General features: G+C 39.1%; 1 protein-coding gene across 1 annotated transcript in view; it reads right to left on the bottom strand.

Annotated features, from left to right (window-relative positions):
• Positions 1–13,254, bottom strand: part of SIMC1 (SUMO interacting motifs containing 1) — a 107,422-nt gene extending 94,168 nt beyond the window's left edge. The window contains exon 1 of the mRNA XM_060092444.1: positions 13,038–13,254. Within this exon, the coding sequence (XP_059948427.1) occupies positions 13,038–13,166 (129 nt within the window). The 5' untranslated portion in view covers positions 13,167–13,254. The remainder of the gene's footprint in view (positions 1–13,037) is intronic.
• Positions 13,255–25,079: the final 11,825 nt, after the last annotated feature.

Below are 25,079 nucleotides of genomic sequence, written 5' to 3'. Positions count from 1 at the left end.
ACTAACACTACCCTAATTTTCATTGTATACCATTCTCTAGTATTTGAATTTTTTGGACTGGTACATGTAAGTTTTTTTTAATTAATAAACTTTACTTTTTAGAGCAGTTTTAGGTTCACAGCAAAATTGGGCAGAAAGTACAGAGTGTTCCCATATATCCCCTCTCCCCACATATGCACAACCTTCCCCAATATCAGCATCACGGTGGTATATTAGTTACAACTGATGAACCTACACTGACACATTATCAACACCCAAAGCCCATAGTTTACATTAAGGGTTTACTCTTGGTGCTGTACATTTTATGGGTTTTGACAAATGTATAATGACATGTATCTACCACTGTAGTATCATACAGAATAGTTTCACTGCCTGAAAAATCCTGTGCTTTGCTTATTCAGTTCTCCCTCTCCATTAACCCCTGGCAACCAGTAATCTTTTCACTGTCTCCACGGTTTTCACTTTTCCAGAATGTTGCATTGTTGGAATCATACAGTATGTAGTCTTTTCAGATTACATATTACTAAGTGAAAAAAGCCATTGAAGTTTATGCCAAGTATTTTCATGGCTTGATAGCTTATTTCTTTTTAGTGCTGAATAATATTCCACCGTCTGGATGTACCACAGTTTACTTATCCATTCACTTATTGAAGGACATCTTAGTTGCTTCCAAGTTTCGGCAATTATGAATGAAGCTGATATAAACACCTGTATTTGGTTTTCTGTGTGGACATAAGTTACAATTCATCTGGGTAAATACCAAGGAGCGCAATTGCTGGTTTTTATGGTAAGAACACATTTAGTTTTGTAAAAAACTGCCAAACTGTCTTCCAAATTTGCTGTACCATTTTGAATCCCCACCAGTAATGAGTGAGAATTCCATTATTCCACATCCTCACCAGCATTTGGTGTTGTCAGTGTTTTGGATTTGGGGTAGTCTAAAATCCAAATGTAGTAATATTTCATTGTTATTTTAATTTTCAATTCCCTAATGGCATATGATGTTGAACATCTTTTCATACACTTATTTGCCATCTGTATACCCTCTTTGATGACGTATGTTTATGTCCTTTGTCCATTTTTTAATCAGGTTGTTTGTTTACTTATTGTTGAGTTTTAAGAACTCTTTGCATATTTTCAAAGCAGTCCTTTATCAGATGTGTCTTTTGCAATATTTTCTCCTAGTCTGTGGCTTATCTTCTCAATCTCTTGTCTTTCACAGGGAAGTTTTAGGTAGTGAAGTCCAGCTTAGCAATTATTTCTTCCATAGATCATGTCCTTGGTGTTGTATCTAAAACATCACTGCCAAACCCAAAGTCATCTAGGTTTTCTCCTATGCTATCTTCTGAGAATTTTACAGTTTTGCATCTATGTTTAGGTCTATGATCCATTTTGAGTTAATTTTTATAAAAGTTGTAAGGTCTGTCTAGATTCATGTTTGCATGTGAATGCCCAGTTGTTGCAGCACTGTTTGTTGAAAAGACTATCTTTTGCTCCTTTGTCAAAGATCAGTGGACTATAGTAATGTGGGTCTATTTCTGGGCTTTTTATTCTGTTCCACTGATCTATTTGTCTATTCTTTCATCAAATACCACACTGTTTTGACTACTGTAGTTTGTAGTAAGTCTTGAAGTCAGGTAGTGACAGTCCTCTGACTTTGTTCTTCTCCTTCAATATTCAGTTGGCTATTGCTTCTCCATATAAACCTTAATCAGTTTACTGATACCCACAAAATAACTTGCTAGGATCTTGATTGGGAGTGCATTGAATCTATAGATCTGGTTCATAAGAACTGACATCCTGACAATATTGAGTCTTCCTTTCTATGAACATGGACTATATCTCCATTTATTTATTTATTTCTTCTTTGATATATTTTATCAGTTTTATAGTTTTCCTCATATAGATCTTATACATATTTATGGGATTTATACTTAAGTATTTCATTTTTTTAGGTTTTAATGTAAATGGTAATATGCTTTTAATTTCAAATTCCACTTGTTCACTGCTGGTATACAGGAAAGTGACTGACTTTTGTAAGCTGACCTTGCATCCTACAGTCTTGCTATTATCGCTTATTAGTTTTTGCTGTTGTTGTTGTTAATTCTTTTGGATTTTTTCCTACATAGGTGATTATGACATCTGTGAGTAAAGACAATTTTATTTCTTCTTTCCTAATCTGTATACTTTTTCTTGTCTAATAGCATTAGTTAGAACTTCCTGTACAATGCTGAAAAGCACTGGTGAGAAAGGATGTCCTTGCCTTGTTCCTGATCTTAGTGGGACAATTTTAAGTTTCTTACCATTAAGTATGAGAGGTTTTTTGTAGCTGTTCTTTATCAAGGTGAGGAAGTTTCCTCTTTAATCCTAGTTTGCTGAGTTTTTCTTTTCTTTTCTTTTCTTTTTACCATGAATAGGTGTTGGATTTTGTCAGATGGTTTTTCTGCATCTACTAATATGATCATACGATCATATGAAGAAAAAATTTCTTCTTTAGCCTGTCGATGTGGTGGATGACATTAGTTGGTTTTCAAATGTTGAACCAGATTTGCATACCTGGAATAAATTCCTCTTGGTCGTGGTGTATAATTCTTTTTATACATTGTTGGATTCAATTGTTAATATTTTGTTAAGGGTTTTTGCATCTATGTTCAATGAGAGCTACTAGTCTATAGTTTTCTTTTCTTGTAATGTCTTTGTCTGGTTTTAGGGTATTAGGGTAATGCTGGCCTCAGAGAATGAGTTAGGAAGTGTTCCCCCTGCTGCTATCTTCTGTAGAGAACTGGTATAATTTCTTCCTTAAAGGTTTAGAAATGTTTAGTGGAATATACCAGTGAACCCATCTGAGCCTGGTGTTTTCTGATTTGGAAGGTTACTAATTATTGATTCAATTTCTTTAATAGATATAGGTCTATTCAGATAGTCTATTCATATATCTTTTATAACAAAAATTTAAAGTTTAAAAAGTGTTGGTTATCCCCAAATTACCCTATAAATTTAATAAATTCCAAACAAAAATGGTATTTTTTTAAAGGAATAAATAAGATGATTCAAACATTCCTTTGAAAGTGGAAAGGCTCAAGAATAACTTAAAGGGAAAACAAAAGACAAATAAGGAGGCTTTGTACTACCAAATATCAAGACAACTTCAGAGCTACAGTAATTAAAATATGTAGAAAATAGGCCCCGAATTATCTGGAAACTTAGCTTATGACACAGGTAGTTTTACACATATTTGGGTAGATCATTCAATAGTATTAAATGAGTTAACTCATTATTTGAAAGGAGTTTTTCCTTTCAGCAAAATTCTAGGCAATTGAAAAGTTAGACCATTATATTTGGCACAAATCTAAGAAATTTCATAATATCCAGGTTTGCCAAAGTATAAGAAAACAGGTATTCTTAAACACTGTCAGCATAAGAATATATATTACATCCTTTTTGAAGTATAATTTGGTGGTTATATATCAACTAGTGATCTTAGTTGCAAGCAAAAGGGTAGCTCCTAGAATCTAGAGGAGAACCTGAGAACCAAGTTTGGAGTCTACACAGCCAAAACTGATGCTCTAAACCATAGTGCACAACTGAATATGCGATTATCACTGTCAGTGGGCACAAACACCACAGCTTCCATGGCCAGCTATACCCTGTACCCTACTGCTACATGTAATTGCCATTGCTGCTGCTGTCTTACCAAAATGGAGTCTACCTTACCCTGCTTTTTCCCATCACCAGCTTCCAATTCAAAGTCTGGAATAAGTACTTCTGACTGGTATAATCTAGGTTCTATGTCCAAGCATTAGGTGCAAGGGAGCCTGGGAATGTGAGTACCTGGCATTTCGGCTTTTTTTTTTAAAGGAGGAAATAGATTGTATCTCCAAAGGTGGGAGTTTTACAAACATAGTTCTGGGTTTCAGACACTAGGATTGCACAAAGAATGACATTATGTCCACAACAGTGGTATACTTTAAAATTATAAATACTTATTACTCTCTAACTCCAGAATTCCATTGTAAGGAACTTGTCCTAAAAACATATTCTTATAACCATGCAAGAGAGTTCATCACATCATAGTCTGTAATAGCAAAAAAATTAAAATCAATAAGGGAGAGGTTCAGAAAGAGAAAAACAAATACCGTATGCTAACATATACATATGGAATCTAAAAAAAAAAAGTTCTGAAGAAACTAGGGGCAGGATAGGAATAAAGACGCAGACGTGGAGAATGGACTTGAGGACATGGGGAGGGGGAAGGTTAAGCTGGGACAAAGTGAGAGTGGCATGGACTTATATATACTACCAAATGTAAAATAGATAGCTAGTGGGAAGCAGCTGCAAAACACAGGGAGATCAGCTCGGTGCTTTATGACCACCTAGAGGAGTGGGATAGGGAGGGTGGGAGGGAGACGCAAGAGGAAGGAGATATAGGGGTATATGTATACGTATAGATGATTCACTTTGTTATGCAGCAGAAACTAACACAACATTGTAAAGCAATTATACTCCAATAAAGATGTTAAAATAAATAAATAAATTAATTAAAATAAGGGATTGGTTAAATGTGGCATTTTTATATGAGAATAACATGCAGCTGATAAAATATTTATTGAATGAATACTCACTGTGTGCCAGGAACCATGTTATGCACTGGGAATACCATGGTAAACAAAGTGGACAATAGTCTGAATGAGGTACCAATATTTTTTTTAAATGCCTAAAATATATTAAGTGGTTTAAAAAAATTACTATGACTCCACTGGGAGAAAAATTAGACATTTAGGTATGTTTGTGTACATACACAGAGAAAACTATTAGTTATCTCTGGAGAGCGGGTATGGACAGGGGTGTGTTCTTTCTGATGTCCTGAGTTTTTTGCCTCTTTAAAATTTTTAAATAATTTTTATAATTTAAAATGGGGAAATTTTATTTTTTAAATGACACAAATTGTATACCTTAAAAAAAAACCCCGAGAACCCATTGGAGACTATAGGGTTTCCTTCTGGAGTGAAGAAAATGTTCTAAAATCTAAAACAATGGTGATTGTTAAACTACTCAGGGAATTTTATGGGCAAATTTTATGTATGGTATGGAATTATATCTTAATAAAGCTGTTAAGGGGGAACGGGGCAAGTGATCTGCAGGCTTACATGGGACCCGACCTTGATTTAAGATCCAAATTATCAATAGTTTGACATCTAATGTTTTAAATTAAAAATGTAGGTGAATTTTGCCTTCTACTCTAAAACATATCCATAGTTTTAGTTCCAAAAATCTTTATAAAAAATTAGCTTGGGATGGAAGCCATTATTTATCCCCTGGCTCTCCCATCGCAGAGGGTATTTTGACATAACTTATCTCAGGAGGAAAGGATTCCTTAGAAAACCAATAAGAATTCTGTTTCTCCCTGAATAAATAATGAGCACCTACTATGTTTGAGGCATTAAGTATGTGGCTATGTCCAGCAGGGAACTTGCAATTTTTGGGAGAAGGGATTGAGAAAGAGAAAGTGATTTAAAAAGTATTTTTAAAGTACATGATAGGGTTTAAAAAATAATTTTTGGATTAAAAAACACTGGTGAGTCTATTCTGATAAAAACGCACATTTGAAAAATAGAATTATACATTGCAGTTTGCTTTTTCCCACTTAACTATTTCCAGCATCCCCAGAGGAATTCCTTTGGAAACGTGGTGAGAGGTTTGCAAGTTCACCCCAGGATTTTCAAGACTGACACTAGTGGTGGTAAATCTGCTCTATCAGTTAGCACCTGGTTGAACCTACCTCAGTTTCCTCATCTATCAAATAGGGATAATAATAGTACCTACACCTCATAGGGTTGCAGTGAAGATTACATTGAGTTAATCCGTGCAAAGCACTTAACATGGTGCCTGGCATAAGTACCAGCTTTTCTTACTATGTGATGCTCACCATGATTAACATGGTCAGTTCTATGTAGCAAACAGTCACTCTGAATCAAAACACCAGCTCCTTGATGAGAAAGGCACAGAACCCAAACAAAGAAAGTCTTAAAGTTTTATTACTGCCAAGAAGGAAACCCTGTAAAATTAAAGTTAAACTGTGCTTCCAATTAGGAAGACAATACTATTAAGATATTAAACTCCTCTAATTAACTTATAAATCTAATGTAGTCGTTCTGAACCAGTGGCAATTTTGCTCCCCACAGGAGATATTTAGCAATATCTGGAGACATTTTTGGTAGTCACAAGTGAAGGGTCTGCTGCTACTGGCTGGCATCTAGTGGGTAGAGACCAAAGATGCTACTAAACATTCCACAGTGCATGGGACAGCTTCCCACAACAAAGAATTATCTGGCCCAAAGAAACTCTGATCTAATGCAATCCTTGATAAGATGATTCTAAAATTCACTTGGAGGACTAAATGGTCACAACAGACATGAAATTTTGGGGGAAAAAAAAAGTGAGAAGAGGTATTTGCTCGAATAGATACCAAAAAAAATACTATCAAACCACAAAAATAAGACAGTCAAATTCTGACACTGAAAATACACAAATCAATGAAACATAAAAGAAAACCCAGAAATAGATCCAAGTGCTTAAAATAATCTGGTATAAAAAATGTGTTTCAGATAAATGGAGAAAAATAATTATTTAAGAAATGATTCAAAGACAAATGATTAAAATCATATATTATAAGTTCTATATCCAGAATGTTTCCCTCATACATCTGCAATCAGGATGCATCTAATAGTATATACATTTCATGAGGTAGGTTCTTTTTTCTTTTCTTTTTTTTTTTGCATGGTACGCAGGCCTCTCACTGTTGTGGCCTCTCCCGTTGCGGAGCACAGGCTCCGGACGCGCAGGCTCAGCGGCCATGGCTCACGAGCCCAGCTGCTCCACGGCATGTGGGATCTTCCCAGACCAGGGCACGAACCCGCGTCCCCTGCACTGGCAGGCGGACTCTCAACCACTGTGCCACCAGGGAAGCCCGGTTCTTTTTTCTTGAAAAGCTGTTCTTAAACTGACAGCAAGTCTTAGATTCAGTGTTGTCTTAGAAATAAGGCAATACCGTATACGGAAAATGGTAAGCATACTTCATGCTATATAAAGCATTTCAGATGAATTAAAGAAATAAATGTCAAAAATGAGATAGTCAATGAACAATAATAAGTAAATAATAGGAAAATAATCTCAGGACAGGAAATATCTTTCTAAACATAAAACAAAGAAAAAAATAAAGAAAAAAGATGCACAAATACACATGTAAAATGTAAAACTTCATTAAATAAAACATCACAAACTACAGATTTCTAAATTTAGTGCAATCCCAATTTTAAAAGTAAAAATTATTTGGAAGTTGACCAAGTGATTTTAAAGTTATCTGAAAGAATAAATATGCAAAATTAGCCAGAAAAATTCTAAAAAAGAAGAGCAATGAAAAGTTTCCTCTGCTTCTTATTAAAACAGCATGTAACAAGGTCAGAATACAAAGTCCACAAGTAGACACAAAGGTTATTAGTTGATAAAGGTAATATTTCAAACCACTGGGGAAAAAGGACAGATAATTCAATAAATGATGTTGGGACAACTAGCTAACCATCTGGAGAGAAAATATTAGATTACCATTCTATTCTTTTTTTGAAACTAATTCCAGGTGGATTAATGAAAAAAATATATTTATAATCTTAGGAGTGAGGAAAGTCTTTCTAAGTATGACAACAAAGACAGAAATCATAAAGGAAAAGGGTGACAGAATTGACTATGTAAAAATTTAAAACCTCTGTAAAGAAAACCAAAAAAATCAAAAGTGGGGAAAAAATGTAACATGTATAACACAGGGGTAGTTTCCTAGTACAAATTGCTACACACTGGCTGGCTTAAAACAACATCCTCTCACAGTTCTGGAGGCTCAGAAGTCCAAAATCAAGGTGTCTGCAGGACCATGCTCTCTCCAAGGCTCTAGGGGAGAATCTGTTCTGTGCCCTTCTCTTAGCTTCTGGTGTCATGAGCAATCCTTGGTGTTCCTTGATTTGCAGCTGCATAACTCCCATCGTCACATGGTGTTCTTCCTCTGTCTTCACATCTTCTTATAAGGATACTAGTCATATCGGACTAAGGGTCCACCCTACTCTATGATCTCATCTTCACTGATTACATCTGCAATGACTCGATTTTCAAATAAGGTCACATTCTGTAGTGGTGGTGGGGACTTCAACACATCTTTTTGGAGGACCCAATCCAACCTATAAAAAGTCTTTACTATGTGAGTAAAACTGACAAATTAGTAAACACACAAACAGAAACCCAATAGGATGAGAACAGGCAATTCACGCACACACCCTATGTGTGTGTGTATATATGTATGTATATATATATATATATATATATATATATATATATATACACACATACATATATACACACATACATATGGAGAGAGAGAGAGATCTCCAATAAACATGTGCAAGATGTCCAGCTCTGCTACATGCTGAGGACACACTCTGATCTCCAACCTCACTAGCTGCTCCTCCTCCCCTTGCCTTCCCCTGGGCCAGGCACTGTGGCATGCTCTAGGGCTAGATCCTGGATGCTCTTCCTCTTGTAGACTGTCAGCCTAGATGAAGTCTTCTAGGTCAATGACTTTACAACTTATGTGCTAATGACACCAAATTAGTCAGGACTTCTCCCCTGGCTTCCAAACTCAGTACAAACCTTATACCTCGCATCTCCAGTTGGCTCTCCCACAGGCATCTTAAATTTAACACCTTTAAAAGAGAACTCTTAAAATTTATTTATTTATGTATTTATTTTTGGCTGTGTTGGGTCTTCGTTGCTGCGCTAGGGCTTTCTCCAGTTGCGGCGAGTGGGGGCCACTCTTCATTGAGGTGCGCGGGCCTCTCACTGTCGCGGCCCCTCCCGTTGCGGAGCACAGGCTCCAGACGCGCAGGCTCAGTAGTTGTGGCTCACGGGCCCAGCCGCTCCGCGGCATGTGGGATCTTCCCAGACCAGGGCACGAACCCGTGTCCCCTGCATTGGCAGGCGGACTCTCAACCACTGCGCCACCAGGGAAGCCCCTAAAGTCACCTTTTAAAAGTGTAAATCAGATCATGTTCTTCCCCTGCTAAAAACCCTTCAAAGATTTCTTATTACATAAGAATAAAATCCAAGTTCCTTGTTGTGGTCTAGAAGGTCCTATATAACCTAGCCCACCTACTTCTCATCTCTTCCAACTCTGTCCTTCACTGACATTCTAGCCCCATTGGCCTTTTGATTCTTCCAATTAGTCATGTCCCTTCCAACTTCCAAGCCTTTGTTTTTGCTGCACGCTTTACACTGCTACTTTATTCCCCAAGATCTTCTCATAACAAATCTGTCATTTTTTTCTCTTATCAAATATTAACTCTTCAGAAAGGCCTTCTTTGAAGACGCAATCTAACATTCCCAACCCCACCCAAGTTATTCTCTATTATATTGTTCACTTATTTGTTAGTTTATTGCTCTTATCTCCTCACTAGAATGTATGTCCATTGTCATATGGTTCACCTTTGGTACCCAAGGTCAGAGGATGTGCTCAATATGTATTTAATGAGAGAATGAATCACAACCCACAACCATAGAAAAAATTAAAACCATGACAGCTCACAGAATCTGGCTATCAAATCAGCAAATATTAAGAGAACAAAAATTCCTTACTTTTCTTTCTAACACTCTGACATGACATTTATGTGACTGTTTATTCTGTCTCCATCTAACTAAAATGAAATCTCCACAAAAACAGGGACTTGGTTTTGTTACACAGCCGTATTCTTAGCAACTACAAGAGTGCCTGACATATAGTAAATGTTCAATAAATATTTACATACTGAATAAATTGACAGTATCTAGGGGTAGATATTGACTAGGTAGTGGGGAAAGGGGTGTGGTGAAAATATAATTGGTGCACGATTTCTGTAGGAAATATGATAATATATATCAAAAGCCCTCCAAAGAGGGCATACCTTTAGACTCAGCAATCTCACTTCTAAGAGGAACTTATCCTAAACAAACAAACAAAGGTACAAAGATTATTTATGAGGAAATTTCTCACTGAGTTGTTTATAATAGAGAAAATTTAGAAATGGCAGCATAATATCCATTTATAGGAAAAGAAATGTAATTATAAATCTGTACAATGAAATACATTAAAAATATTGGTGATGTGTATTTATTGATGCAGAAAGAGATAAAAAGTATATTAAGAGAAAAGGCAAACTGAAAACAATGAAGTATAGCAAGACTTCATTTTTGCAAAAACATATGGGGATGACACATGGCTATGTATGAGTGAACACTGGTATTTACAAATAAAAGTTTAGGCAGGCATACTTCAAAATGTTAACATTGGTTATTTTTGGATAGCGAGATTAAGGGCAATTAAATTTTCTTCTATATATATTTCTCAATTTTTTGTAATTAGGCCAACCAAAATTATCTGAATATGTTCTGCTTTTATAAGTAGGGGGGATAAAAAGCAATAAATATTATAAAAAAACACAGATACATTTCATCAACTTACTGAAGACTAAAGCCCAGGTTAAGAGCCAGAAGTTCAGAAACATCAACTTTAGCATTGGAGATGGGTTTCTGATTTCCTGAATTCAAGCAAGTTGTTTCCCCTCAGTCAATATTTGTAAAAAAGAAAAAAAAATTACAAAACTTGTTTCTTTTATTTCATTGCTTGCCAAGCTTGAGAAACAGCACAAAGTATAGCAAAAGCTATCATTTATGCTGGCATTTTCCTTGCATTGCTTCTTTAAAAACCTTCTAATGGTCCTGCCAGGTAGGTATTAATGTTCTCAAATGCAAAAGCTGAGAGAGATGACAGAACTTGCCAAAGCTCACACAGCTGTTGGGCGCGGGGGGAGGCGGGGGAGTTCCATATTTAAACAGAGGTTTCTCTGACCTCAGGGCCTTGAGGAAAAGCTGGACAAAGGCGCTTGAGGCTTTATAACCTTGCTCGAGTCTCTCAATGCCTCTGATCTTTTGTGTGGTTATCCTACCACCCTTATCTAACTTGCAAGAAAGATAAAAGGAGAACCAGGCCAGAGTTTTTAGAAAGGTGGAGTAAGTCTCTGGAGAAGTGAGATTTACACTGGGTACTACTCTGGAACTTGCCCTTCATTCCTCTTCAACTCAAAAAGCTCCAAATCAAAATGCTTGGTTGGGTGGTAACAAGGGAGGGGAGGGGGCAGTTTGAGAGTGCCCCTATGTATGTGTGTGAAGGGTCACAACACACGCGACAGACTGGGATAAGGATGACATCTGGGCACCTGAAGAAGGAAGCTGACCCAGGATGAGGGAAGATGGACACCACTTGGGAGCAAAGGACAAAGTTAGTAGGAAGGACAAATTAAAGGGGGATTGAGAGAAGGAGGAATAGGAAAGAGGAGGAACTGGGAGGAGATGCAGTTGGGAGTTATTCTGCAGTATTTTTTTCTTCCACCCCTTTTCTTTCTATATTCTTTCCCTTGATTATCTCAGTCACAATAAGACCTTCGATGCTCCTTTCTATTTAGATGATTACCAAATTTTTCCAGTCCTGACTTTTCTCCAGAGTTCAAGTCCTCTGCGGTTCAAACTGAATGCAGCATTCCCTCCACCCCAAGCCTGCTCCTACTGTATTCGCTCTCATTGTCAAACATCTGTCTGAACTGCTCGTTCTCCCATTCCGTCAACCATTCTTTCATCCAACAAATATTTATTGTGGATCTAGTATGTCCCCCACACTGTCACAGCACTAGGGACATCCATTCACTTCCCAAGTTGGGTCACTTTTACCTTGAAAATCTTTTGTCTGTCCATCTCATCTAAATTCTTTACTGAAATTTATTGAGGATCCCTCTTGCTTGAACCATGGCAACATAGCACTCACTATAAGTTAATTGATTTTGCATGCCATTTATTCTACAGTGACCACCTAGATTTAGCACTATACCTGAAGTGGCTCACAGTGGAGGCTTAGGGACTACAAACAGTGGGAAGGGGATTGGAGAAGCAGAAGCTAGATTTGTCTTGATGAAGTATTTGCAAAGGAAGAAAGGGGTTTACAAATAACATCAGTGTGACAATTCTGTTATTTCTGGGGTGTGGCTTTGGGAGGCTGGGAAGATTGTTGTAAGTCTGATGCTGGGAGTCTCCTGATAGAAAGCCTTGCCCACCTCCCCTCCCTTGAGTACTCAATAGCCACTTGTTGATTATATCACCTTCTATGACAGAAGCCGCGAATGTTGTGTTCTCCATCGCATGCCCAGCTCTTAGAACATCAGGCCCATAGTAGGGGTTCAATAAATATCTATGGAGGATTCTAGAAAGATGTTTTATTCACTACCTTAGGAAGAACGACAAAGAGCCTGAGGGAAAAAGAAATCGTGCAAGATGTTTCCCTCCTTATTCCTTTAGAGCTTGGTAAATGTTTCCTAAGCGAAATAAACGGCCCTCCTGCACAACTCCAAAATCGGGCCCCTCGCTTGGCTGCCAGGCCCTGGAGCGCGGCCACCATCTGGCCCAGGCCCCAGCTTCCCTCCCTCCCCGCCCGGGCTCCTGTTACCTCCCTGCATACATCTGTACCCACCACAAGCCAAACAATTACACGCTCCCGCGTCCCCGCCTCGAGGTCCGGGACTACCCCCAGGACCCCGTGTGTCCCCGGGCCCCCCGGCCGCCACCCCCGCCAAGGCTCGGGGAAACGCGCGGCCCGGCCTGAGACCGCCGCCCGCTGTGGGCTCCTGCACACCCCGCACCCGGACCTCGTCCATGTGCTCGGCGGCCACTCTCCAGCCTCAGCCCGCTCGGGCTTGAGTGCGGAGCCCGGGAGGCCCGGCCTCCCGACCCGGGCCCGCCGCACTCCTCAGGGTAGAACACGCCGGGAAGGCGGCAAGGCGGGAAGCGGTTGCAGCTGTGAGGCGCCCAGGGGCGGGCGGCGGGGCCGCCGGAGCCAGCGGGCCGGGCCGAGGGTGGCCCGAGCGGAGGCGGCGCTCCAGTCGCGGCGGGGCTCGGGGAGCGGCGGCTCGCTCACTTACCACGGTCCGGCGGGGCAGCGCGCCGGTGGTCCGGGACAGGGCCCGGCGGAGCCTCCGCGCCCGGCCCGAGCGGGTCCCCCCGGAGCTCTCGGAGCCGCTGTCGTCCGAGATCACGATGAAGTCCTCCATGGCTGCGGGTCCCGGCCGAGCCAGCCCGCGGGCGGCCGGCTACCCGGGAGGCGGCTGCAGCGGCGTTGACTTCAGTTCCTGCTGCTGAGGCGGCGGCGGCGGCGGCGGCGACGACAACCCGTGCTATCACCCCCGACGGCCCCGCCCCTTCCCGCCCAGATCCCCGCCCCGATCCCCGCCCTGTCGGCCCCTTCCCGCCCCTCCGGAGCCCCGCCCCCTGGCGGCGGGCGGCGGGCGGCGGGCTGCTAGCGGCCGGGTTAGGGCTGCGGTCACCGTTTTTGGCGGTGGCGCTCGTTCTCCCTTCCCGGAAAGCGGGAGAAAATCAAGTCTCAGCCGGCTTGGGCCGGTGTTGGGGGCGGCCGTGCGGGACGCTGAGGCTGTGAGGGCTTCCCCTGCTGCTTCTGACTCAAGTGTGAAGTGAGGTGTGAACAGGCCTCTCTGACCCAGGCGGCCTCGACATACTAACCCGAAGAGCGTCCGTTGAGGGTGGAACCTGGCCTCGAACTGGCGGGGTAGAGGGGGCCCCGACTGACTGAGGGTGGGTGAGCTGGCCTCTGACTGAGTGGGGGCAGAGAGGCCCCACTTCTTTCTGCACACGTGCAAGTACCTTTGTAGGATCAATTCCTAGAAGTGGAATTACTAGGTCGAAGGCGCTGTTTCTGTTCCGATAAATGATGCCAAATTACTAAATTGTACCAATTTGCGGTTTCACCAACAATATATGTCACTCAGGAATTTAAACTGAGATTTAGAGATGTGTTCAGTTGGTAGCAGGATCAGAGACTGAAAAAAATGCACAAAGAGAAGCGATGAAGGAGCAGACATTATAAATATTTAGATGTTATGAATAAGCAAAAAAGATACACCCAGTGGAGGGAGAAGCGGTAGGTAGCTGGTTGTTGAGCAGGAATGTTAAAATCAGGATAGGATCTGTGTTACAATAAATGGGGTATTGACCAAATCTTGCTGCCCAGGCTCTAGCAATTTGGCAAAATGTATTAACAGAGCCAAAGGAAAATGTGTTTATCGGAAAGGGGATTGGTTCCTAAAGGAATGGTTATCAGGTGCTATCTAAGCACTGCTTAGAGCAGCGATTCTCAAACTTTAGTGAGCATCAGCATCACCCAGAAGGCTTGTTAAAACACAGATTGCTGGGCCACACCCCAGGGTTTCTGTTTTAGTAGGTTTATGAGGTGGGGCCACCCAGTTTTCATTTCTAACAGGTTCCCAGGTGATATTGATGCTGCTCTTGTGGAGACCACGCATTGAAAACCTCAGGTCAATGGCCAACAGATTTCAGATGTTCTGGTGGTATGTTTGAAATCATCCTTGTTGTGAAGGGATTCATTAAGTTGTTTGTCTTCATCAAATGCCATTAAACATTTAGTTTATTTAGCTTCTTTTTTGGGCTTCTGTGACTCAGCACCTCTGTTACCACTTCTTTTCATTCTCCTAAGCTGACTCCTACTCCTCTAACTCACCCCTTAAATCATGGTGTTCCTCATGACCTTTGCATACTTCTCCCTACACAATCTCAATCATTTCCATGCTTTAATGATAATTTTTATACTGATGACTCCCATGTTTATCCCCAGCCCAGCCCTGTCCTCAAAGCTCCAGATGTATATATCCAAATGCCTGTTGAACCTCATAGGCGTCTCAAGTTGAATATGTCCAAAACTGAACTCAACCTCCATCCCCCTACCTGGCCCTCCATAAATAAAGCCTGCTTCTTCTCTGTGTTCCCTACTTCAGTGACTGGTGGTACTACCAGCCAGCAATGGCACAGCTTTATGCTCTCAACAAATCCTGTCTCTTTTACCCGCTAAATATTTCTTGTACTCACTTGCTTCTTTTGGTCTCTGCTCTTATGATTCTAGGCAAGCAAAGATCACCTCTAGTCTAGTCAGTAGTCATAGTCCCCTATCCAGTCTTCCTGAATCTATTCTTGTCCTATTTCATTCCTTCCTCCACACTCAGCCAGAGTGCTCTTTAAGAAAGTATGTAATGAACCCCTTCAGTGGCTTCCTAATAACACTATGCCTTCATGTGCTCAGGTTGCCATAATAAAATACCATAGACTGGTGGCTTAAACAACAGAAATTTATTTTGTCACGGTCCTGGAGGCTGGGAATTCCAAGATTAAGGTGCTGACCAATTCAGTTCCCAGTGAAGACTCTTTCCTCAGATTGCAGATTTCTCAGTATATCTTTAAATGGCCTTTCCCCAGTGGGTGCATGCAGGGAGAGGGTGAGGGTGAGGATTAGTGGCCTTCTTATAAGGGCACTAATCCTATCATGAGGATACCCTCATGCCCTCATGCTCTAATCTAATCTAACCTTAATTACCTCCCAAAGACCACATCTCCAGATACCATTACATTGCGGGGTTAGAGTTTCACCATATGAATTTTGGAAGAACACAAACATAACATGCTATGAACTTCTAAATATAAGGACAAATATAAATAATATGTATTTTTGTAGATTATATTAATGTTATTTTATATAGTAAATATATGATATGTTTACATATAGTAAATATATGATTTCACTAAGTAAATTTTACCTTAAAAAAAGAAATGGTAAAAATTTTTGAGGTTTATGATATGCATGCTATAGTGTTAAGGAGTGAAGTGTAATGAAGTTTGCAAATTACTTTGAAATGCATTAAAAATAAGATGGATAAATGTATAGAAGGATAGATGTGGGTAAAGTAAATATAAGAAAACATTAACATTGTCAAATACACGGTAGTTATATGGGTGTTCACTTTTACCTTTTATGTATATTTAGATGTTTTCATATTATGTTGAGAAAAAAATTAAGAAACAATTATAATTTTACCACTATTTTAAAATAAACAAAAGAGATTATAATGAACCCCGTGTGCCCATCATCCAGCTTCAAGAATTATCACTCTTTTTCTATTTATATTCACACGCATTCTCTCACCTCTACCTTCCTGAATTATTTTAAGGTAAATATCAGACATCACATTGTTTATTCTGCAAACATTTCAGTTTGTATCTTTAAAAGATAAGGAATCTGGGCTTCCCTGGTGGTGCAGCGGTTGAGAGTCCGCCTGCCGATGCAGGGGACACGGGTTCGTGCCCCGGTCTGGGAGGATCCCACATGCCGCAGAGGGGCTGGGCCCGTGAGCCACAACTACTGAGCCTGCGTGTCCGGAGCCTGTGCTCCGCAACGAGAGAGGCCACAGCAGTGAGAGGCCTGCGTACCGAAAAAAAAAAAGATAAGGAATCTACATTCATCAAATTATTGTTGAGCACATATGCTGTACTCAAGGGATACAATCGTGAACAACATAGACATGTTCTCTGATCCATGGTGCTTATAGTTTATAGGGAAGACAATAAACTAGTAAATAATTATAGATTATGTTAAGTATATAGCCAGTTTGTGAAGTCTTCACTTGTGAGATATAAATATGAAGTGATTTAATTTGTTTCCCCTATAACCATTACCACTGTCTTTAGAAATTCACTTAACTCTGTTGAATGGATTCCCTTAAGAATATTTTACTCTGGTCCCATAACTGTGCAGTCACTTTCAGTAACTAATACAGTCCCATTCCAAGTATTATGACCTAGGCCTGCCCATTTAAAATCTTTAATCTCTTATTTAATTCATAGCTCTTCCCATTCTCCTGGTGCAGGTGGACTTGTGGCTACAACAGTTCTTAGTGGAGGGAGTGGTAATGTCACTCCCTTTCTTTCTGCTTGGCTGTGCTCCTAAGTAGGGATGAGGAGGAGGGAGAAAGCATGTTCTCTGCAAGACTGTCCATGAAGAGTTATCTGTTCTTTTTCTTCTGGTTGTTGCTACTTCAGTAACAGTTCTCCCAATGTGTCAGGAGTCCGGATGCCAGCTCTCTTACTTGGAATGGGCACATCGTTCCTCTCTGGGGCCTCCCCTGTGCACTCTCTAATGTAGGAGAGGTCAATCTAAACCCTTTCTCCCAGACATCCCCAACAGTCCCTGCCAGGGGCAGTCTAACATATAGCCTTTTGTTGTTGGGGGATCCTTGTCTGGAGGGGCTTCTTGGGGAGTGCCAGCAAGGGCCTTAAGCCTCAGCCACCTTCTGTGCTCTCCAGTTGACTCACCCATGGAGAATTTACATGCATAACTCAAGGAGGAAGGGAATGCAGGCAGCTCCCATCTTGCTGCTCTTCTCTTAGCACCAACTAGCTCTCTCCTCCCTTCCTTCACCCCTAGGGGCATCAGGGGCTTATGCAGGGCAATAGTTCCGTGACTTTCAGACAAGTTCTCAGCTTGGGGAGTGGAGAGAGGAGTAGTTTACTGCACTTTAAACTTGTGGGAAGGGAATGGGAGAACAAGATGAATGGCCTCCATCCTCTTTAGCTAGAGAAAAGCAATGGATGGTTGCCATCTACAATAAGTAATGTTCATTCATGGATACATGAACAAACTGGAAAAAAATTCAAATATCTACTTCTGTTGCAGAATTTGTGATAAAGTGATTAATATTAGTAACTGACTTTCAAGCACACAAATAGTGATAAGACTTCAGGGGTACAACAGTGTTCCGATTGTATATATCTTTCTCATCAGCCATCCTGCCTGAAACTCAGGAAATATAGGGTCCCTGGTTGTATAATATGAGTACACTTGAGAAGTTCCTTGTTCTTATCTGGCAACCCAGATGGATAAATACTGCCCCGAAGTTGCCTTTCTTAAAACCATAAGTAGTGTCACTCATGTTTTCTTGGCCATCCTGTATCTGTCTTGAAGTAGGCTGTTTACCCAAGACTTCCAAATTTATGATGATGTCTTTTTCAGAAATTAGTATGTGTGTGTATTTTTCTTTTTCCTCTGGGTGACTTATATTAGTTTTTCCAGATTTATTGAAATATAATTGACATATAACGTATAAGTTTTAGGTGTACAGTGTGGTGTTTTTATATATGTATATATTGGGAAATGTTTACCACAATAAGGTTAGTTAATACATCCTTTATCTCACATAATTACCATTTTGTTGTTGTTGTTATGGTGAGAACAGTAAAGCAACATTTAAGTATATAATACAGTATTATTATCTATAGTCATCATGCTGTACATTAGATCCCTGGAACTTATTCATATTATAACTGAGTTTGTACCCTTTGACCAACATCTCCCCATTCCCCCCACCAACCCCCAGGCCCTGGTAACCACCATTCTACTCTCATTTTCTCTGAGTTTGGTGTTTCTAGATTCCACATATAAGTGAGATCATGTAGTATTTGTCTTTCTCTGTCTGAATTATTGCACTTAGGAAAATGCCCTCAAGGTCTGACCATATGGTCACAAATGGTAGGATTTCCTTCTTTTTTTATGGTTGAATAATATTTGTGTGTATATTTTTCAAGGTGACACTTCTTCATAGACTTATTCCCCTCAACTCAATCATAAATTGGGAGGATAATGCAGTCATTTATTCCTCAAATGGATACTCTATTTAATGAGTGCCTACTAGGTGCCAGGCACCTTGTTAGGGGCTGGGGATGCAACAGTGAACAGGACAGCCCTTGCCTCTATCCTCACAGAGCCTAGCAGTGAAGAAGGTATCCCTTGCTTGTGAATGAAGAAAACAAATCCTGATCCCTTACTTTCTTCTTCTAAAATAATTTTTAATTAAACATTTATAGTACATGAAAAAAATGTGCAAATGCAAATCAAAACCACAATGAGATAACATTTCACACCCATAGGGTGGCTTATTATTAGAAAAAAAAAGGGAAAAACAAGTTTTGGCAAGGATGTGGAGAAATTGGAACCCTCATGCATTGCTGGTAGGAATGTAAAATGGTGCAGCTGCTGGGGAGAACAGTTTGGCAGTTCCTCAAAAAGTTAGAATTACCATATGATCCAGCAATTTGACTCCTAGGTATTTTCCCAAAAGCCTTGAGAGCAGGGACTCAAACAGATACTTATCCACCAATCTTCAGAGCATTATTCATAATAGCCAAAGGTAGAAATCACCCAAGGGTTCATCAGCAGATGAATGGTATATCCACACAATGGAATTCTATTCAGCCTTAAAAAGGATGGAAATTATGACATATGTTACACCATGGATGAAAGTTGAGGAAACTATTCTAAATATAATAAGCCAGTCACAAAGAGACAAATATTTTATGATTCTACTTTTGTGAGTTACCTAGAATAGGTAAATTCATAGAGACAGAAAAATAGAATAGAGGTTATCAGGGGTTGGGGGAAGAGAAATGGGGAGTTATTTGATGGGTACAGAGTTTCTATTTGGGATGATGAAAAAGTTCTAGAAGTTGAGAGTGCTGATGGTTGCATAATATTGTGACCGTACTGTGCCACTGAATTGAACATTAAAAATGGCTGTAATGTAAATTTTATGTATATTTTAACCGCAATAAAAATATGTGAATACTTTCCTTTTATTAAAAAATTCAAACATTATAGACAAGGTGGCCTCTTTGACCACCTCCTCCATCCTGATTCCGGTTCCCCCTCTTCAGTTCTGCTGTGTTTACCCCTCTAGAGCTTTTTTTTTTTTTTTTTTAACATTTACCTATATTCATATGTACTTATTCAAACTGACATGTATTTTCAGCTTTATCCAAAAAGCATGTCTGCTTTAGTATGGAGATTTGAAACCATGATTTTCAGTAAAAATGTTCTAAGCAACAGGGCTTCCTTACTTATTAATGGGGACTTTTTTAGTGGGTATACATCTTTAAAAGGTTTTTTAATTTTAATTTTTTTTTTCATTGTGGCAAGTCAGTGCCTGCAGACCCACTTTTGTTTATGCTAAAGCTGTCCAGCTCAGGTTTCTCTCCTGCCCTAGGGAACACTCTGTTCCCCTTGCTGGATTCTAGGTATAAACTCCCAGTTTTGGGTCACTCCTTGATTTTGCACTGGACTGCTTTAGTAGGCAGCCTCTCAGTGTGCATAACTTTATTTAAATCATTTTCTTATCCTTTCCTCGTTTCCATTCCAGCTTCTAGTTTGCTGAGATATCAAATAGATGTCAGAGTTTATATTAAAATTTTGTGTTACTATGTTCAAGGATGATGCATCCTCATTTTGAGAAAATTAAGGCAATTTAGAATGGTTACAAAACAGAATGTGTAGTAACATTGCACTTTGATAACATCTTTCCAGACATTTCTTAATGTCAATACCCACAGGTGCCAACACACAATTTTATATAAATGGGATCATAGTATGCACATTGTACTACAGTTGGGCTTTCTTAAATTAAAAAAAAAAGTCCTTACAGTTTTCTCTGTCAGTGAATATAGATCTACAATATCCATTTTTTGACTCATGATAATATTTTTAAAAGAGTATGAGATTTGCTCTTATTTTATAGAAAAGCACAAAAAAGCAAACATTCTCCCATCCCTGGTAGCCTATAGGGAACAGTTTGTTAAATTAAAAGAAACAAATCTATGAGATTAGAAAATTCATGCTACAAAAAGTTACCAAATAAAAAGTGAATGTTGAGAGCCACCCTCCCTTTCCTAGTTCATCTTCCCAAGGCTAAAATGCCTTTCTTAGTTTCTTGTGAAACCTTCAAAACATACAAAATTATTTACATATACTTATTTCTATCTTTCTATCTCCTTTTTGTCTGTTTTTAACACAAAAGATCATAGTATACACAGTTATTTACTTTGCTTTTTCATTTAATATGTTATGGGGATAGTTCCCTAACTGCAAGGTATAAAATATATATATTATAATATATAATATAATATAACATAATGCATATATTTCTGAGCTGAATAAAAAGTCATTTGTTAGAATGTGCCACAGTTTATTTAATTAGTTCCCTATCATGGTAATTTTGGTTGTTCCTAGGGTTTTGCTTGTTTGTTTGTTGTGTGGTTTAGATTTTACTCCTACTGGTAGAACAGTGTTGCAAGAATATCTGTGTACTTAGAACAGTGTTGCAAGAATATCTGTGTACTTATCTTAAGTCTTATCAGCATATCTTCTGAGAAAATCCTAAGCATTGAGGACTGGGTTAAAGGATATATGTGTTTTACATGTTGATGGAAATTACCAAGTTATTATCCAGAAAGGTTACACCAAATAACCTGCCAACAAAAGTGTTTGAGTGCTTGTTTCCGAAACTTCCACAAGCATTGGTTATCAAAAATTTTAGTTGTTGGGCTTCCCTGGTGGCGCAGTGGTTGAGAGTCCACCTGCCAATGCAGGGGACATGGGTTCGTGCCCTGGTCTGGGAGGATCCCACATGCCGCGGAGCGGCTGGGCCCATGAGCCATGGCCGCTGAGCCTGCACGTCCGGAGCCTGTGCTCCACAACGGAAGAGGCCACAACAGTGAGAGGCCCGTGTACCGCAAAAAAAAAAAAAAAAAAAAAAAATCTAGTTGTTGCCAATCAAATACATTAAAATTGGTATCTTGTTCTGATTTGCATTTACTTTGTTATGAATGAAGTTGAGATACTTAAAAAATTTTCATTGGCCATTTGTAGTTTTTTTCTTGAAATTGTTCATACACATTCACTATTGTTTTTCTCCTGGGCTGTTCATCTTTTTCAATAGCTATCAGTAGAATTTGTATGAATACCTAATGTTTAATGAGCAAAGTATTACATTATTTTATAATTTATTCAACTACCTAATAATGAACACTTAGGATGTTTACAACATCATACTGCAGTTTCAAGTATTCTTATACTTACATACTTATCTGGACCAAATATCTCTTTAAGTTAGATTTCTAGAAATGGAATTCCTTATTTAAAGCCAAATTCTTTGTCAAAATTTTCAAAACAATTTTCATTGTTTGATGGGGGGATGGTCCAAGTGGGAGAAAAAAAGAAACAGGAACTAAATAATTCCTCCTAATTGCAGGGTTAATCAGCTGTAAATTAGAGTTGAACTATTAGGCTGATTGATGATGTTATCATCCTAGTTGCTTTCATCAGTAAGCTTCTTAAAAATCCTAAATCTCCTTCTCTATTTGTGTGCCCAGACCTCCTGGGAGTCTGTAAATTCTATGGAGAAAAAAAGAAAAAAATTAAACTAACTTTGTAATTTTCAAGTGAACAATAGTATTTAAAAATTGTAAGCACATTCTGAATCATTTTATGGCCATGCCATTTTAATGTTGACTTTACATTTCTGTTTACAGTTGTCTGAGTTGGTACATGCTATTTGAAGGAACATTTGGCATTATGGTAGTTCATTAATTTAAATTGAATGGCGGAAAGTAGTGGGAGAATTGAGTCAGTTACCTGTGGCACTGGTGGACTCCTGGGGAAGCAGAGTTCAAAAGAAACTGTGCACAAGCAATCCATTAAATTAGAAGAATATAGGAAACTATTTGGGGAAGGATGAATTACTTAAATCCTGTCTTTGTATCTAACAATTTGTTCATTAGCAGTAAGTATAGTAGAAAACACAGAGTGAAGAAATTTTACATTTCTGATTTGAGTAATAATTGGATTAGGTCACCAATTCAGGCCAAACTGTATTAATGACCACAGTGCCAGCCTCAGTTTTATAGGAATTATCAGGATTTTTAATTTTAACAGCATTAAAGGATTCTAGGATTGCTTGGTTGGGCTGCCTTGAGTTAGTAAAGAAATGAAGTTATTAACACAATTTTGTACAACATAATTATCTGAACAGATGTTTTCTGCATTTGTAGTCTTGACAGGCAAAATCAATTAGACAAAAATTGGTTTGTTCTAATTTATTGACCAAATATGGATTTATTTGATTGTTATGAGGATATATCTCTCTCTATATATAGATATATATACAGACAGACACACATATAAAACATTAATCTATTTTTCTTTTTTCCAATGTTACTTTCTTGAGGAAAGAAAAATCCAAGATGAAACTAACACTTAAATTAAGTTTTCCTTTGTCCTTTGTTACCACTACATTCAGTTTTACATACTCATTTGCAATGATATTATGACTAGATTTCTGATTTCTACATTTCATTTAACATATACCATAACTATTTTTCCATGTTTTAATCTGATTTTATTCTTATTTCCCTTTGCCTTATACAGTCTTTCTTGACAATAATCATGTAACCAATGTCATTTGCTCAGGTATATGAGCCCACACATTTTTCTCCATAACCATGTAAACATCTACAAACATATATAGACACATACACACACATGTAAATAAATACATAAAAATATATAGAAGATTGTGAATTTGTCATTTGTTTTTACAGAAGTCAGATCATAAACCGTATATATTCCTCAGTTATATCCTTTCTTGCTTAATTCATCAGGGCAGCCCACCAGAGCAGGAGCTATAGATCCAACTTGATTTTTTAATAGCCACATGTTATCCATACTACACACATATACATTAATTTACTCTTCCTTTATTAGTGGAAATTCAAGTTGTTTTCAAGTTTTTGTCATTACAAACAATGCCACAATAAATATTCTCATAGATTCATCCTTAGATTGTTAGGACTAGGATTATTAGATCAAAGGATATATACATATTTTGTTTTTAATATGAAGGCCATATTACTTACTTTAGAAAGCTGTGTGTGGACCTTATTTGGATCTCGATTCACACAAACTATGAAAATAAATATGACATTTGTAAAACAGTTGGAAACTTCAACACTGACTAGATATTTCATTAAATTAAGGAATTTCTGTGGGTTTTTTTGTTTGTTTTGTTTTGTTTTTGCGGTACGCGGGCCTCTTACTGTTGTGGCCTCTCCTGTTGCGGAGCACAGGCTCCGGACGCGCAGGCTCAGCGGCCATGGCTCACGGGCCCAGCCGCTCCACGGCATGTGGGATCTTTCCGGACCGGGCCATGAACCCGTGTCCCCTGCATTGGCAGGCAGACTCTCAACCACTGCGCCACCAGGGAAGCCTTGTTATTTTTTAAGATGTGACAATGGTAGAGATACAAACTGAAATATTTATGGATGAAATACTTTCCTTCAGAAAAGTACTGGAGGGAAAGAAGTGGATGAAAGGATGGAAGAAATAAGAGTGGCCATGAGTTGATAGTTGTTGAAGCTGGTATAATGGGAGCCTATTATACAATGGTCTTCTTTTATATATGTTTGAAATTTTCCATAATAATAATTTTTAAAAATTTTAACAATTCACACTGTATCTAGTGTTAATGAGAAAACCTATTTCCATACATTTCCCTTAGCACTGGGTGTTACCACTTTTTGTTTTTTAAAATCTCATGTGTAAAAAAAGGTATTTGTTGTTGTAATTTGCATTTACTTTACTATTAGTGAGGTTGATTATCTTGAGAAAGTGTAAGGCTTCCTCATTGGTAGCTAGCATCCGTGCCATGGTATTCCCAAATGAACTTACACAATACTTTCTAGAATATAAGTAAGATGTACACAAGGCCACTCTGGAACAAGACAGAGACAAGACCACTTTGCAACCATAGAAACAATGAAACAGCTTGAGTGACAGCTGCTCTTTTACCAACTAAAACTTTAGCCTTGCTTTTTGCTCCGGACGCGCAGGCTCAGCGGCCATGGCTCATGGGCCCAGCCACTCCGTGGCATGTGGGATCTTCCCGGACCGGGGCACGAACCCATGTCCCCTGCATCAGCAGGCGGACTCTCAACCACCGTGCCACCAGGGAAGCCCTAGCCTTGCTTTAATCCTGCTTACTAGATAAAAATTATGAAGGTATCAAGCCACTAAGTTGCCCCAATTTCTTGACAACCTTCAATCCGTAACTGGTCTCTACTTCTTAAACTTTTCTGGAATAATCCAGCACAAGTCCAAGTCCTGTGAGAAGTCCCTTCCAATCCTCTTGCTGAGGCCTGTAGTTTCTCTGGAGAACTTTCTCCCTTGTGGCAGCAAGGTAAATAAACCTACTTTTTTCACTATGGATTTGTTCCTGGAGGCCTTT

Source organism: Mesoplodon densirostris, chromosome 3 (assembly GCF_025265405.1).
Source record: "Mesoplodon densirostris isolate mMesDen1 chromosome 3, mMesDen1 primary haplotype, whole genome shotgun sequence".
NCBI lineage: Eukaryota > Metazoa > Chordata > Mammalia > Artiodactyla > Ziphiidae > Mesoplodon > Mesoplodon densirostris.
This window is presented reverse-complemented; position numbering and strand designations above follow the sequence as displayed.